We start from the raw sequence: 17,552 nt of genomic DNA on the forward strand, positions 1-17,552 counted from the left end.
CTTCAACAAGTAGTGCTGGGAAAACTGGACAGCTACATGTAAAAAAATGAAATTAGAACATTCTCTAATACCATATACAAAAATAAGCTCAAAATGGATTAAAGACCTAAATGTAAAACTATATACTTCATATATACTTTTATATATATATATATATATATATATATACACACACACTTATATATATATATATATATACATAAGAGTATATATATATACTTTTATATACTATAAAACTCTTAGAGCAGGGGTCCCCAACAGTTGAGCCGCATAGCAGGAGGTGAACGGCAGGCGAGCAAGTGAATCTTCATCTGCCACTCCCCATCGCTCACATTCCCGTCTGAACCATACCCTCAGCCCCCACCCCAGTCTGTGGAAAAACTGTCTACCACAAAACCAGTCCCTGGTGCCAAAAAGGTTGGGGACCACTGTCCTAGAGGAAAACATAGGCAGAACACTCTTTGACATAAATCACAGCAGTATCTTTTTGGACCCATCTCCTAGAGTAATGGGGAAAAAAAGCCAAAAATAAACAAATGGGACCTAAGTAAACTCAAAAGCTTTTGCATAGCAAAGGAAGCCATAAACAAAATGAAAAGACAACCTACAGTCTGGGAGAAAATATTTCCAAAATATGCTACTGACAAGGGTTTAATTGCCAAAATATACAAACATCTCATATAGTTTAATATCAAAACAACAACAAAAAGCCCAATTAAAAAATAGGCAGAAGACCTAAATAGACATTTCTCCAAAGAAAACATACAGATGGCCAACAGACACATGAAAAGATGCTCAATATCACTAATTATTAGAAAAATGCAAATCAAAACTACAGTGAGGTACCACCTCATACCAGTCAGAATGGCCATCATTAAAAAGTCTACAAATAATAAATCCTGGGGAGGGTGTGGAGAAAAAAGAACCCTTCTACACTGTTTCTGAGAATGTAAATTAGTGCAGCCACTATGGAGAATAGTATGGAGGTTCCTTAAAAAACTAAAAATAGAGTTACCATATGATCCAGCAATCCTACTCTTGGGCATGTATCTGGAGAAAACTCTAACTCAAAAAGATACAGGTACCTCAGTGTTCACTATTGTAAATAGCAGCACTATTTACAATAGCCAAGACGTGGAGGCAACCTAAATGTCCATCAACACATGAATGGATAAAGAAGATGTGGTGTACATATACAATGGAACATTACTCAGCCATTAAAAAGAATAAAATAATGCCATTTGCAGCAACATGGATTGACCCAGAGATTATCATATTAAGTGAAGTAAGTCAGAGAAAGACAAATACCATATGAAATCACTTATTTGTGGAATGTAAAAAAAATGATACAAATGAACTTATTTACAACATAGAAATAGACTCTCAGACATAGAAAACAAACTTATGGTTACCAAAGGGGATAGTGGGGTGGGGGCGGGAGGGCAGGGAAAGAGATAAATTAGGAGTTTGTGATTAACATATACACACTAATAAACATGAAATAGTTAAACAATAAGTTCCTACAGTACAGCACAGGGAACTATACTCAATATCTTGTAATAACCTATAATGGAAAAGAATCTAAAAAAAAAATATATATATATATATATATATGCACATACATATGTATGTATAGCTGAATCACTTTGCTGTACACTTCAAACACAACATAGTAAATTAACTATACCTCAATTTTTTAAAAATACCAAATGCATAAAAGCCCTTTGAGTTCATAATACTCAATATAAAAAAAGGCCCCCATTCCCACAAAAAAAATAACACACAACTCACTGAACCATCAGAAGTTATTACAACATCAACTCCTGATGCTGAAAATTGGCTCAGATGAAGGAAGTAATTTGGTTGACTCCCATTTCTAACCCAGACCTCTCCCCTAAAATTAATCCAGATCCCAACATCTAGCAGTCTCTGTCTCCAATTACATGTTTAATAGGCACCTGATTATTATCACATCCTAAAGAACGCTTAGTTTTGCTTCCAAACCTATTCCTCCCTCAGAATCCCCTCAGTCACTTAGATTGCTCTTTCCTATATCACATAGCCAATCTATCAAGAAAATCCCAAATCCAATCACTTTTATCATCTCCACAACTAGCCCTCTAGTCCTACTATCTATTTTTCTTCCACTCTTGCCCACTTCATTCTATTCTTTGCAAAACAGCTAGGGAGATCCTTTCAAACTGTTATTCTGATCATGTCAGTCCAGTGCTCAAAACTCTCTCATGACTTCTACCTACACTTGAAATAAAATACTACAGTACCTTTATCATCTGGCTCCTGGATACCTTTCTGACTTCTTCCACTTTCCTGCTCATTACCAGCCTCTAATCAAACTGGTTTCCTTGTTTCATCTCAAAGATATCGAGCATACTCTCATCGCAGGCTCTCTGCATCTGTCATTCCCTCTACCTGGAAAGCTCAACTCGTAAATTCTCACATGGCTCGCTCTGAGGTCTCTGCCTACAGGTCACTTCAAAGAGGTCTTCCTGACCACCCTATTGACTGTAGTACCCCAGAGCCCATGGCCACTCACCATCTCCGTCCCTTGCGTAAATAGATACAGCCACCTGCCTCTCTATCACATATGTCTATTGGTTTACACTGTCTACTTGCTATATAGGAGTGCAACGTTTACCTGTTTTGTTTAGAACAGTGCCTGACACATAGTTGGTGTCAATAAATATTTGTTAAATGAATTAATAAATCTGAAATTGACAAATTTTTAAAGTATCAAGGTTCTCTCAGGTATAGAACACAAGGCCACGCTATCATATATCCTTTATTACAGAGACTCTATAATAAATAATATAAACAAATAATATAATAAAGTTTCTCTAGAATTTCTATGAAAGTTAAACAGTTATCTTCTTTCACCTCTTACTTTTCCAGACTGAAGATCCCCAAATCTCTACATCAGATTGTTATGGAAGCTTTACCCTCCAAAACCTTCATTAAAGTCTGAGAATCTCACTCTGTTTATTAGGAAGTGACTCACTGACAATTATGTCACAATCAAAGGGAAAGTTAATAGGCACTATCTCCTCACATTTCACTTCAGGAATTCCTCACAGCTTAATGCAAGACTTTTAATTTAAGCAACTGCCACATCCTGTGCCAATGACACTGACATTTGTAGGGAAATATGTTTGCAAGTAGCCAAGAAACAGAGCTCACATTTTATTTCCTTTCCTTTAAAATCTTAGATTTTAATTTTAAACACCTATGGTACAGGTAAAGCAAAACCAGACAACCAAACAAGGCAAGGGGGAGGGAAGGAACAGTATTTGCTCTTCAAACATTTTCTGAGCATCCTGACATGCTGGGAAGAAGGGCTGGTATTTTCAGTTGGCCCAATAAAGGTGAGCTTTCTGAGAATATGGTGTGCAACGGTACCTTCAAGGTTCAGTCTGTGAGGAGTAAAAGGGGAAGAGTATACCAAAAAGTATTCCTGGCCTAAAAAATAAAAATGTGAGGAATGTGAGGACAGTTTTCCCTAAGTTTGTGGGTGTGGAGGATAGCAAGGCTAGCTCTCATGACTGTTTTAGGTCCACCTTAAGTTGGTCAAATAATCAGTCTTAGGGACTAAGAATTTTGCAAAGGGCACCACAACTTCTAAGCAAAGGCATATGCAAAGTTCTCATTCAAAGCTCCATTTTTAATATTCTTCTCTAAACACACAAAGTTCCAGAGGAGACTGGGCACAAACCAAAGAGAACTGGGTCCAAATTCTAGTTCCAGCACTAGATATGACTTAAAGAAAATTATTTAAACTTTATGATTCTGCACCTCTCTCTGTAAGGTTAGGGTTGGCAGAGGTAAAAGTACCTATTCTAAGGACTTGTTATGAGGATTAAATAAGAGAAAGGGTGGAAACTGTTAGCACCAGATCTGGAACCCTATATGTGCTTCTTTCATCCTTTAATCTAACCATCTAGGATAGAAACACCATCAGAGCTCTAATCCCACAGAATAGTTTTGCTTTAAAAATTCTTCAAGTAATAAGATTGCCCCTCCCCGAGCTTCCTTGCCTCTCTGCAAAGATCCCTATCTCCCAGCAGGCACAATCTGGAGTTCATCGGGACTAATCTCATTGTGCCCTTTGTCCTGTCGACAGCAGCCCGCCAGCAGCCCCAGATTCCCAGCTTACCCTTTAACACCCACATCTAATCCCCACAGGGGCTCTGCACTTTCCCTATTCTGTCACCCACCATCTCCCAGAAACCCCTCTCCAGTGTGCCCTCTAGAATTCACAGCACATGGTGAGCAAAATCTCATCCTCAATCCCCTCTCTAAAGGGAATTCCTTTCAGAGGAGTCCTCTGAATATCCCTTCACCTATTTGCTGTAACCAACACCTGGCTCTTCCTTGAGGCCCACGCTTCTGAAGCAGCAAGGGGCTTTCCTCTGCAGTCCTGGGTTGCATCAAGCTTATAAGCAGGGGAGGTGTACTCCTTCCTTCCCATTGCCTCTTCCAGACCATCCCCCAATCCTTCCTTCCTAACCCCCAGTTTAAATACTCCCACCATACAACTAGCACTCAGCACCCCTACTTGTTTCTATCACCTAATAACTCCAGATTCACACCTCCTCCCCACCATGTTTTAACTCCTGATTCACTGACATGCTCTCCAACCCTACTCCTACCTTAATTCTCAATGTTTTCAATAATTTCAAACACCCAGGCCTCCCAATTACTTGAACTTGCCTCTTCCAATGGTCTTTTCTCCATCCATTCTCGGTCACTCAGTCCCACAGTCAGACTCTAGACTTCTGCCATCACCAGTAACTGCAACTGCAATACCTCCTTATTCTCAATTTCATGCATCTCACTTTTTGGCCACTATCTTCTAGTCTTCCTGCTCACTGCCTTCCATACCACAACTTCAACAATCTTCAATCTCAGGGAAATCAACAATTCATTGAGCTTACCACCTTCTCACTGCCTGCCATTCCAATGTCCTTTCTTTGCCCCTTATCCAGATTAAATCTATAGCCAATCATTATAATTGCTCCCCTGCATGCCCTTACCTACTCTGGGTTAATCAATGGCCAAGCCCTCAACCTCGGTCATAGCCAACACCTGCTCCATGCCAGCAGATAAGCAGCTGGCCTCAGTAGCTAGAAAACAAACAGCCACACTAATTGGTCTCACTTTGAATTTCATGACCACAAGCCCTCAGGTGGGACCTCAAGTGGGTCCAACCCAGCAGCCATGCTGTGCGCCTTTATCCATTCACTTCTAAATGAATATTTAGTATATTCTCCTCTCTCCTCAAACTGCCAATACCTCAGCTGCATCCTCCCTCTCATCTATCTCCCAGAGAAAAACCAAGGGGATCAGAAGAAAACTTCCCCCAAATCCCACCACCACATCTATACAACACCTCTGCCCCATATAGTACCTTATCTTCCATTTTTCTAGCTCAGTACTTTTCAAACTTTCAAGTCTCAGGACCCCTTTACGTGCTTATGAATTATTGAGTGTCCCAAAAGGCTTTCATTTATGTGGGTTGCAGCTATCGTATTTACTGTGTGAGAAATTAAAACTGATAAATTCTTAAAATATTAATTCATTAAAAAGTGAATAAGCCTATTATATGGTAATATAAATAACATTTATATGAAAAATAACTATTTTCTAAAACAAAAAAATGTAGTGAGAAAAAAGCAGTATTAAGTCTTTGCAAATCTCTTAAATATCGGACTTCATGGAAAACAGCTGCATTCAATCTGCTGTAATATGTTTTTCAGGAAGGATATGAAGGATTTCAGCCTCATACAGATTCAGTTAGAAAAGGAGCATTTTAATAGCCTTTTTAGATACTTGTGGATATTCTATGATACAACACCAAATCCCAACAAAGGATAGTTTCTTAAAGATTAGCTGCAATGTGGAATCTGAAACTGTATCAATGAACTTTTCCCACCTTGTTACATTAAAATCCATGGCTCTGTCTTGCACTTTGAATAGACCTTTAACTCATACATGATTCTCTAACACCATGTACTGGTCAACTGGAAAAGATGTTTCCCTAAGTTATGCAGATCTTCCAAACGTTGGCACATTGCATTACACTATATTTTAAAACCACATTATTACTATCACCACTAATTACATCAGAAAAGGCTTTAAGTATCAGAAGGCTGTCACGTGAAAATTTTAATTCTCTCAAGAAGTGTGTTCCATTTAAAAAACGACTAGCTCAGCGAGCACCTGAGTTGCTTTTCCTCTGACAACCATCACAGGACAGTAACCAGCAGTCTTTATGGATGCTTCCCATTTAGTCACTCAGAATTTGTAAGTGACATGTATTCAAGGGTGAGATTTAATAAAAAATTAGTAATTTTTACTGCTTCTTCAAGGACACTCTAACACAGAATTGGCATCATCGTTACTACCATGATTGTGAACACGTGCGAGTTAAGAATACAGTGACCACTCATACTGCTAGGCTTGGGGTCACTGCTGAATTGGTGCTAACCAGCAGTTCCATAAACCGTGGCTTTTAAGACCATCAGTTCAAATACAACAGGACAAAAAAAGGCAGATGATGTCTTAGTATTTTTTTTTTTTTTTTTTTTTTGCTGTACACGGGCCTCTCACTGTTGTGGCCTCTCCCGTTGCGGAGCACAGGTTCCGGACACGCAGGCTCAGCGGCCATGGCTCACGGGCCCAGTGGCTCCGCGGCATGTGGGATCTTCCCGGACCGGGGCACGAACCCGTGCCCCCTGCATCGGCAGGCGGACTCTCAACCACTGCGCCACCAGGGAGGCCCTGTCTTAGCATTTTTATGTAAACAGTTTGGACCGCACGGACTCCTTAGAAAGGTCTCCGAGAACCCCGGGGGTCTAACTGACCACACTCTGAGAGCAGCTGTTCTAGATGAACTTTCCATGTTACCACAAGAGGCCACCTCCCTCTCAGAATGTATCAGAATTTCCTCCTCTTCTCTCCTACACTGTCAATTCTCCACTCTCTGTAGTCCTTCCCATCAGCATGCATTACACTGGCCTCTACCCGTTTCAAAAAGACCCTCCCTTTCACCTCCCTTCCACCTCCAGCTATGGCCCATTTCTCACCTTCCCTTGAAAGCAAAAGTCTCCAAATGAGGGCCTGGCTTGATAAGTAGGAGAAGGGGGAAGAGAAGGAGGGCTATCCCTACATATGAATGAGGAGTGAAATCAGCACCTACTCATTAATCAATGCTTTCTGGAATTAAGAAGAAAAATAAACCCAGGCACCTGACACTCCTAAAGGTTTTCTAATATACCAGCGACATAATACAAACCTTTTTAAGAATTCTTTTCAATTTACTCTGCACAGACAGCGTCTAGCCACCACATTGCATGCACCCCCCCCATGATTTCAGACATCAAATATTAACACAAAGTGAGTAATGCAAAAAGAAAGGGGGTTAATCAGACACTTTAGGAGAAAGAAAAAAATGACACTGATTCAGTGAGAGCTGCTAATGAGGCTTTTTGTTTTGGTAGATTAATTTGGGAGTCTGATGACTAAGAAGAAAATTTAAGCTTCTCAGGTGACTGCTGTTGATTAGTACCAATTTTTTTTTAATTAAAGAAATGCCTTTGCTTAATTCTACAGTTTATGAATTTCAGGTGTTTATCTGAAATCTGTGTCCACCCCAGTAGTGTAGAAAACTTTCCTCATTAGCAAACTGAAAGACCTCCTCTTATTGATTCTGGATTGTATTTGACAGATGATGAGCATTTCAGACTGTGAACTGCTGATGTTTAAATACATTACCCTAATACTCTTTAAGCATTGCCAATTGTAAACCTCATTAACTCCCAGCATGCGGCCAAGGCCTGGATTTCATCGCGACAGCCTCGCAAAGTGAAAACAGGTATATAAAAATGCTTTTATCATCAACAACATTATTATATCCTCCTTCACCTTGTGAAGTATTTAGAGGAGCTTTTTTTTTTCCTTCTCAGAAGGATAAATAGCGAACACAGGAAAGGCAGAGAACACACTTTATACAGCCATACATTTTAAAACCTGAGACTTTTTTTTAATCTTTTCTTCTTTGACACCCTTATTCCTCATGCCTCAAAATGGGAATTGTCCCAGGATTGATTCTCTGTACTCTGAAAAGACTTATTTGTGGATGACTATTACATTATCATTTTGATTCAGTGAGGAATAGGGGCTGACAAGGTGTTAAGTTGGAAGCGTCAGCTTGTCACTAAGAAATCAGGATTTCACTTTTGTGTATGACTGAAATTTTTCATAATTAAAATGTCCGAGAAAAAGAACAAAGAAATCAGGATTTCTGAAATTCCCTTTTTCAAAAGAAGAACCAACTTTTGTTCTTGCATGGAGTGCAAAAAGGTTCCACGCTTGAGATGGAAAATAGCAATCCTAGCAAACAAATTAGATACCAGCGCTGCTCAGTGCCCACCCCACACAGACAGGGGTCGGACCTGTAAAAGGCAGAGAGCATCTTGAGCCCAAGAGGCCAGGCAGCCAACATCTCCGGCTTATTCAGGCCATGCTTAGTCTTCCCAAGTGAGGCCAGGTACTAGTCAAATAGCTTTTTTTTTTTTTTGCGGTACGTGGGCCTCTCACTGTTGTGGCCTCTCCCGTTGCGGAGCACAGGCTCCGGACGCGCAGGCTCAGCGGCCACGGCTCACGGGCTCAGCCGCTCCGCGGCATGTGGGATCTTCCCAGACCGGGGCACGAACCCGTGTCCCCTGCATTGGAGGCGGACTCCCAACCATTGGGCCACCAGGGAAGCAGGGAAGCCCTCAAGTAGCTTTTGAGCCCCAGCTTGTCTAATGACACTTCAGTTAATGAACAACAACTAGAAACATGTTGGCAAAGCTCAAAGGGACACACACACTATTTTTCCCTTGCTCTTAGTAGATAGCTATGTGAACGATGTATTATAATTGCAGTTAAAAAAGCTTCATTCCCATTTTAAACAAAAACGTAATGACAACCAAACGTAAAAGATAACTCAAAAATTATACAGACAAACCCAACAATGGGAGAATCCACACTTCTCGCTAAGGTAAGAGGGTGTGAGTGGGAGCAGCTCTGAGAAACCGCCTTCCTCCCCTCTCTCCCTCCTCCGAGGCTCAGAAAACCCTCCTCACCCAGAGGTCCACCTATACAAAAGGCTTCCAGGCCCAGGCACCCTCCAGGAACTTCACAAACTGATTAAACTCATCATTAAATCTATGAAAACAGTGGAATGCAGGGAAACCTAAACACAACAGGCTATTAGAAGGGAGAGTGAGGACTGGTGAAATCAAAGAATATTAACAGCAAAGATCATGTTTAACAGGCAGATCAAGCCAATCCCCAGACTCACACGATCCTTCGATGGCTCTCCATTGCTCTTATGACAAAGACCCCAATCCTTAATAGGAAGTACAAGTTCCCACACAGTCTGGCCACAGCCTACCACCAAACCCTGCGCCCCGTGCCCTGCACTTTCCATGCTCCAGGCCTGCCAGCGTCTGCATTTCAGAATGTGACTTTGCAGCCACTGTTCCCTCTGTCTACGATGTCGTCCTCTGTCCCCCACCTCTTGTCACCTCCCCAACTCCCATGGCTCAAACATCTCTCAGTCGAAGTCTTTCCTGACCTCCCAGTCAGCATGAAGCCCCCTTTGCTCTCTCTCACACCATGTCTCTTCTACGCAGCACCCATCACAACAACAGTTCACATTTATTTGTGGGTCTCTGATTAACACCTGTCTGCCCCACTAAATTAGAAGCACCAAGCAGGCAAGCACTCTTTTTCCCACTCAACATGGTATCCTGCACATACAGAACGGTGCCAGGAACAGAGATGAGGTTCTCAAACAGCTGCTGAATGACTGAGTGGACAGGCCTCCACCAGATGCTCCCAGCGTGGAAGGCTGACCAAGCCACAACCTCATGAGTCATTAAATTAGCATCAAGAGGGCTCCAGAAAAACAAGGTCCCTTTGCCAACAAGCCCGTAAGTTCATGCAGTGCACACGTGTTTAACTTCCATGCTAAAGCTCAGCCCAACAGAGCTGAAGCCTTCTGGAAAGGGCCATGCCCTCAAGGAGACAGTCTACAGCAGGGGTCTCTGCCTGGAAAATGCCTGGTTCTAGCCAAAAGCTACTATTGAAAAAAATGCTCCCTTTCGATATGAGGCTGATTGGTCTCTGTCCCCAAAATTCTTTGCAACTACAGGCCTTCTCATTACCCAAAGAAAATATCTATGTGAGGGTACTCATTTCCTAGGGCTGCTACAATCACTGACCACAGAGTGGGTGGCTCAGCAAAGCAGGAATTCGTCCTATCACAGTTCTGGGGACCAGACATCTAAAATCAAGGTGTCAGCAGAGCCACGCTCCATCCAAAGGGAGATTCTTTAGGGAAGAAGCATTCCTTGCCTCTTCCAGCTTCTGGTGGCCCCAGGTGTTCCCTGGCTCGTGACCCCATCACTCTAATCTCTGCCTCTGTGGTCACAATGCCTCCTGCCCCTGCCAGTGTTGTGTCCTAATCTCTTCATCTCAAGATCCTCAATTTAACCACGTCTGCAAAGACACTTTTTCCACAAGGTCACATTTCCAAATTCCAGGGATTATGATGTCTTGGTATCTTCGGGTGGCCATAATTGAGCCTCTAACAATGAGTAAACTAGAATTTGAACTAAAGCTTCCATTTCCCAACACTCTTGGGCTTTCATAACGTAAGTGGGGCAAAAACTTCTTAGTACATTTACCTAAGTTTAGTCAACAAATTGATGCAAAACAGAGGCCAGATATTGGACTAGACACCGGAGATAGTAAAATATGCAGGACCTGGACCTTGGACTCAAGAAACCACAGCTGGGGGACCAGTATGTAACTAAAAATGAGCATTTCAAGTCACCATGACATCTGGGCCAGCACAGCTGTCATTATTTTTAAATCCTAAAGTTGTCAATTTACAAATAGCTTTTTAAATTTTAATAAAGTTATGCATTAAAATCCCTCTGGCCCGTCAAGCTAGGTGATCACACCCCAGAAGAGCCTGACCAGATTAATGGCATGCCCTCCAGCACTTCCTCATTGTTCGTTCAGCACGTGGCATGTGCGTTGTGCTTTTGTGGGCCATTGTGTGGCTTCTGTCATGTAATTTTTTCAAGGAACAGCAGTTGATTTGGGAGGATTATGTGTGACTTGTGGAAAGGGAAAGGAAGGGGAAATGAGGGCATTCACCATTTTACACTGAGAAAAGATGTATGATTATATCTATTTTTGAAGTAAATACTGTGGAGCTGCGTGTCAGGGTTAGGGAAAATAGCGCAGGAACATCTGCATGGGTCTTAAACAGTGGTCCTATGCTACTAGCTCGGTCAGCTTAAATACTGGAGACAAGTTCTTCAACTGCTCAGTCCTTTTGGCAAGAATTATCACAATACATATGGCGAGCTATAAAATATTTCTACCCTTAGACCCAGGAATCCCTCTCTTAGTTCTTTCTAAGGAAGTAATTAAACAGAAGGGGGAAATGTCATATACATGAAGATATTCACTCCAATAGCATCTATTATAGAAAAGTAGAAACTGAAATAACTCTATAAGGGCATGATTTCATAAAGTGTGGTATATTAATCTGATAGAAAATGATGAAGCTATTTAACACTGTTCATATGAACAGCATATGGAAATATGAAAATTGATAGTCGAAAAGATTATAAAAGAGCACTACAATTAAAATGAATTCAAATTATGAAAAACATTGATACAGGTTAACAAATTATGGAAGATACTAAAAAATTCAAAATATCTGTGGCAAGCTGAGAAGGTTATGGGTGATGCTTTTCCCTTTTCCCTGAGCTATGCACTGTCAATACTGAACAAAAAAAAAGAAAAGAAAAGTTAGTCATAGGGCAAAGGATTGAGACCATTTAAGATTTTCTCTGTCTCAGTAAAATGCTAAGATTTAAGATAGTAAAACATCATAAAGAAAATGTCAAGTTAAAGAGAATTGTGAGATTATGAGAGAAGAGGCAGCTCAGAACAGTGGAAAGGCCTAGGACTAGAGCCAGACAAGCCTGAGCACCTTTTGGTAGCAAATTGCTTGATCCCTCAAGTTCTCATCTGGGAAATCAGGAAAAGAAAGCCAACAGTTCCGATTTGTTATAAACTCTTGAAAAAACATACATGTTATGTTACTTTATATATGTTAAATGCATGTTACATTGTTGACATCTAATGAATTTAAGCATCTATTTTTGAAGAGTATATGTAAAAAGAAATAGGAAAAGCATGTGTGTTAATGGGGGTGGGATGGAAAGGAAGCAAAGTACATTACAAGATACTATAATTATACAAAATTAATGCATCTACGAACCAAAATGTTCACTGAAAGAGGTACAAAATAGAAGAGAAGGAAAAGTCTTGTAATGTTAAATTTAAATAGGAAATCTCATTATGAACTTTTAAAAAGTATATTTCCCAGCTCTTTCCACTGAAAAGTTACCCTGGTAACAATGAGCCAGTGCCTAGCTCCTTGTGTCCAAACACCAGTCCCAAACGAAAGGAACCAGGACTTCTTTGAGAAAAGAGTAATTTCCTGGTCAGAAGCAGGACAAATCCAAAGGGAGCCTAGAACATCTTATTTACCAAAAGCAAAGAGCACTCAAAGGCTGAGGGTACGAGCCAGCTTAAAGGGACTCCCACTGACCTCACTGGGACAATCTGAACAACTCAGAGAACACAGTAATAGATTATAATGCACTGAATTTAAAATAAAGAATTCCATGAGTTTATACTGATAAAAAAAAAAATTTAAGAGAGAAAGAAAAGGGAGTGGAGGGAAGAAAGCTTTTCTTTACGAAAGAATGGTAGACAATAAATAGAGGACAAATAAAGAGTTGGAAAAATCACTACTTTTCAAACATCAATGTAATGACTGATTCAGAAAAGGATCACCATGGATGCCAAAACGACTGGGTGAAAGGCTGCTTGGGAAACAGGATACCCATGGTGTCATCAATGCCGGGATAAGGTACCTCCTGAGGAGATACAATAGGTAGTAGAATCTCTCCTAACCTGCACCCCAAAATCTATCATGAATCCAAGTCATGAGGAAACAATCAGACAAGTCCAAAATGCAGGACCTTCAACGAAATAACTGGGCCTGGGTTTTAAGTCAATTTCATGAAAGAACAATAAAAGGCAAGGCTCTGTTCTAGACTACAAGATATACAACAACTAAATGTAATACAAGAACTTTGATTAGATCCTGGATTTAAAAAACAAAAGGCAATGAGCATTTGAGGTGGGGAGTGAGGGGAGAGACCTGGTACATTTTTAAATAGACTGGATATTATATATTTCACATCATTGTCAATCCTCCTAAGTATGAAAATGGTACAAAGAATGTTCTTATTATTAGAAGATAAACACCGAAGTATCTTGATGCCTGCAATTTATAGTTAAATGGTCCAGCCAAAAGAGGAAATGTGTGTGCATGTGTAGAAAGTGTATGTGTAAAAAAAAAAAAACAAAAAGGCACACAGGTATTAAAAATGTTAACAGTCAATCTAGATGAAAGGTATCTATTGGGCATTCACTGAATTCTTCCAATTTCCTGTAGCTTAAAAAATTTAACTATCATATAAGAAAAAAATGATCTTAAACATTGAGTCTGATAATTCATATTGCACGTGAGCTTGGTCACACTTCTTCTGAATCTTGTAAGCACAGAGGATGTTGAAGCAACCAAACTTTCCTCAAAAAAAAAAAAAAAAAAAGTTTGCTAGAATAAATCTATGTTCTGTCTAGCTTTAGCCTGACTGGACTACTGTGAAATACAGCTCTGCCTCACCCTGCACCTCCCCAGAGAGGTCCTGCGAGGGAAGGAAGACCTGCTCATACATGACATTTTCCTATCAAGCAAAGAATCCCAGCTTGGGGAGGTAGAAAACAGAAGTAGCCCAAGTAACTGCTACTGGAACAAACATACGTATAACTGCCAGTTTCCTCCGCACTCCCCTCCCATCTGCAACACTTTCACTTTAGAGGAGGTTACTTCCATGTATGATGGAACAACAGGTGCATAAGCAAGAAAAGGAAGGTGCTGGTAAAACTGACAGCATTCGCACTGCAGCACTGGAGTTTACTTTGGTTGTATCTCAAACCCATGCATGTAGGAAAATCAGACACAGGACCGACAGAGAATGTTCAGAGCTAAAGAACACCACCCCAGAATGGCAGGTGGCTAATCTATCAAAGGGGGTGCTGGCACGTGGCAAGGCCAGATAGCTGGATCTACTACAGTTTATATAGAGAAGGCTACTTCTTATATATTATACTTGGTTATTAGGGGACACTGGTGGTCGTATTACCAATATTTCGGAGCCCAAAATTCTGCACTTAATGGTAAAAGCCAACTGCATTCTTATACAACTTAGGAATGACTCATTTTTTAAAATGTAAACAGAAAAGACTGGTAAGGGGAAAAAAATCCAAAGGCATTTTGCAAAATGTCCTATTTTAGATGGTCCAGTGTCTGTCTTCCAGCTTGGGCAGAATACCCTTCTCGGAGATTTGGAATCATTATTCTGTCTGTTAGATTTAGAGCATTTAATCACTTGTGACATTTAAAAGTTACTTGAGCAGGAAGAAAGACTATAGAAAAGTTATGTTCACAGAGCTATGTTTTAAATTTACTCACAATTTTTACAGTGGCCTTCAAAAATACCAATATACTACATACACTTGAGTACATCCTCACACCATTCAACTACAAGGGTTGTGAAACTATAAATAGTTGTTTAAACTATGTCAAGAAATACACATATAGAATCCCCAACTGTGATAAGAACACTGAAGGAAATGTTAAGGGTATTATTTCTAAAATAACATATTAATTGTAATAGGGAGAGAAAATGCTCTTAAGAGATGGGACGGTAAACACTGACTTCCTAATCATTAAAACAACAGAAAGCTGTTTCAAACAAAAAACAATTAAACGAGATAATTAAAAATAAACATACCCATCTTTGGTCTGATCCACCACACCACTTAAAAGTTCCACAGTCTTTGGATTAGGCTGGCTTCCTCCAAAAATATTCAAATATCGAATGACGAAGTCATTGGGAGACATGAAAAATTCACCATTTTTTTCAATGTTTGCATACTGTTTAAAAAAGAGAAAATATATTTTGTTCTCAAAAGTATATAACCAATATGTGAAAAAGCTGAGACTATTCAATGGATAAAATATCAGACATGACAACACACTCTTCACAAGGACAGTTATTTCCCATCGCTCTAAATAAAAAGCAAAACCCCATTAAGTTTGCCGAGTTTTATTTTTATACCAGCGGTTCTCAACTGCAGGCAGCTTAGCCTGACTGTCCAGCTTACGAACACCAATGTCGCCAATAGCCAAGCATAATGCACAAGGACTAGCCTTCTCTGTACGTTACCTGACTTTCTGGGGTGGAGTTCTCTAGCTCTGAACTGCCTCTGTTTTCACGTTTCCCCACGGGGGACATCTGGCAGTGTCTGCTGACAATTCTGATTGTCATAACTTGGGGGGAGGGGGGGAAGCAGAAACTGGCATCTACTTGGTACAGGCCAGCGATGCTGCTAAATATCCACAGTGCACAGGACGACCCTCCACCCTAATAACAGTCACCCAGCCAACTGCTGACAGTGCTGAGCTTGAGAAACCCAGGTTTACAGAAATTTGGAAGGACAAATTTTGTCTTGTTCTTTAGCAAGAACATATAGCTTTAAAAAAAAAAAAAAGTAGAATTCTGAAATCATGAATGAAAACAATCCAATGCTTTTGCCCCCTTTGCTGTTTCAAAGGCAATAATGTTGGGAAAAAAAAAAAAGGATGACAAACAGGATAAGCTGAAGAGCAAACTGTTAGCAGCATGGCTGTTTTGAGATTTTATGGAAGCAGGTAAGAAATGCTGCTGTGGTTAGTGTCCTCTCCATTCTGGAGCAGAAAAGGTCAACAAGAATAAGGTGGTGGGAGTTCCCTGGTGGTCCAGTGGTTAAGACTCCACACTTCCACTGCAAGGGGCACAGGTTCAATCCCTAGTCAGGGAAGTTCCACGTGCCGCGCAGTGTGGCCAAAAAAAAAAAAAAAAGAGAGAATAAGGTGGCATGTGATGCTTTTTCACAGCGCTCCCCCAGGTCTTGCCTGCAAGACGTTCCAGTTCACGTAAGTGGAACCTGCTCATTTGTGTTCTGTGGAGGACCGGGGGCTGTGGGAAATGCTGAGAAACAACATGTGGGATCACACATATCCCTATGGAGCAGGAGAGGGCCTCTTGATCCTTGGGATCACACAGTGACTTGCGGGGGTGGAGAGATGAGGACCATGAACTACAAGAAGAGAGCTAGTTGCGTGACAGGAGCCACAGTGATGGGTGAGCACAGTGAACAGAGATGCAATGATAGCATCTCTGTTCCCTCTGTAACTGCAGTTAATCCCAGTTAAAACGATTTTAAAAAGTCACTTGTTGGGGCTCCCTTGGTGGTGCAGTGGTTAAGAATCCGCCTGCCAATGCAGGGGACACGGGTTCGATCCCTGGTCCGGGAAGACCCCACATGCCGTGGAGCAACTAAGCCCGTGCTCCACAACTACTGAGCCTGAGCTCTAGAGCCCGAGAGCCACAACTACCGACGCCCGCGCACCTAGAGCCCATGCTCCACAAGAAGAGAAGCCACCGCAATGAGAAGCCTGCACGCCACAACTAGAGAAAACCCATGCACAGCAACGAAGAACCAACGCAGCCAAAAATAAATTAATTAATTTTTTAAAAAGTCACTTGTCATTTCTACATTTCAGTCATTCCAATGTGGGATAAGCTCTTGGTTAGATACTCAGTTACAGGCTTTAGAGTCTGTTGGGCCTAGGCTGCGGAGAGCTCTGCTTCTGCCTCTGCCTCTAACCACCTGTAGGGCCTCAGGTAAGTAACTAAAGCTTTCTGGGCCTCTGGCTCCTCACCTGTAAAATGGGGATAACAACACTACCTGCTCCTAAGGTTGATACTAGAAATAAATGAACAATCATGTAACGCACTTAGCACAATGCCCTACACACAACAGGTATTTTATGAATGTTCTAGATTATTGGTTTTTGTTTAACATTTTTTAGCACAGTACAAAAGAAAAGCTCAAAGACAGCCCACTAATCTTACTATTCTTCAGTTAGCAATGAATTTGGTTTTTTGCAAACGTAGAAGGATTATACTTTGATTTTCCTAACTGAGGCAAAACAAGACTGAAATATAAAGGAAATGTCACTTCTAATTACAGCAATCCTATGATTTAGAATTATACCTATGTTCGCTTATAGTAGTGAATAATTCATTTATTTAAAAACAGTTTAACTCTTCTCCCATCAGTAGACATTATTAGATTACTGGAATATCTCCAGTTTGGGGTATTTTTTTAAAAAGTTAAGGTAACCAGCTTTGTATGTAACATTTGTCCAAATTCCTGGCAAGTTTCAAAGGCTAGACTCCGGGAAGAGAAATTGTTGAGTCAAAGGAGAGCATCTTTAAGCC

General features: G+C 40.8%; 1 protein-coding gene across 8 annotated transcripts in view; it reads right to left on the bottom strand.

The window, feature by feature from the left end:
• Nucleotides 1-17,552, bottom strand: part of SLC25A13 (solute carrier family 25 member 13) — a 221,912-nt gene that overhangs the window by 150,633 nt on the left and 53,727 nt on the right. For all 8 annotated transcript variants that reach the window (XM_067042538.1, XM_067042537.1, XM_059074831.2 and 5 more), the window contains exon 3: nt 15,018-15,160. In XM_067042538.1, the coding sequence (XP_066898639.1) occupies nt 15,018-15,160 (143 nt within the window). The remainder of the gene's footprint in view (nt 1-15,017; nt 15,161-17,552) is intronic.

The sequence above is a fragment of the Kogia breviceps genome, chromosome 9 (assembly GCF_026419965.1).
Source record: "Kogia breviceps isolate mKogBre1 chromosome 9, mKogBre1 haplotype 1, whole genome shotgun sequence".
Lineage (NCBI taxonomy): Eukaryota > Metazoa > Chordata > Mammalia > Artiodactyla > Physeteridae > Kogia > Kogia breviceps.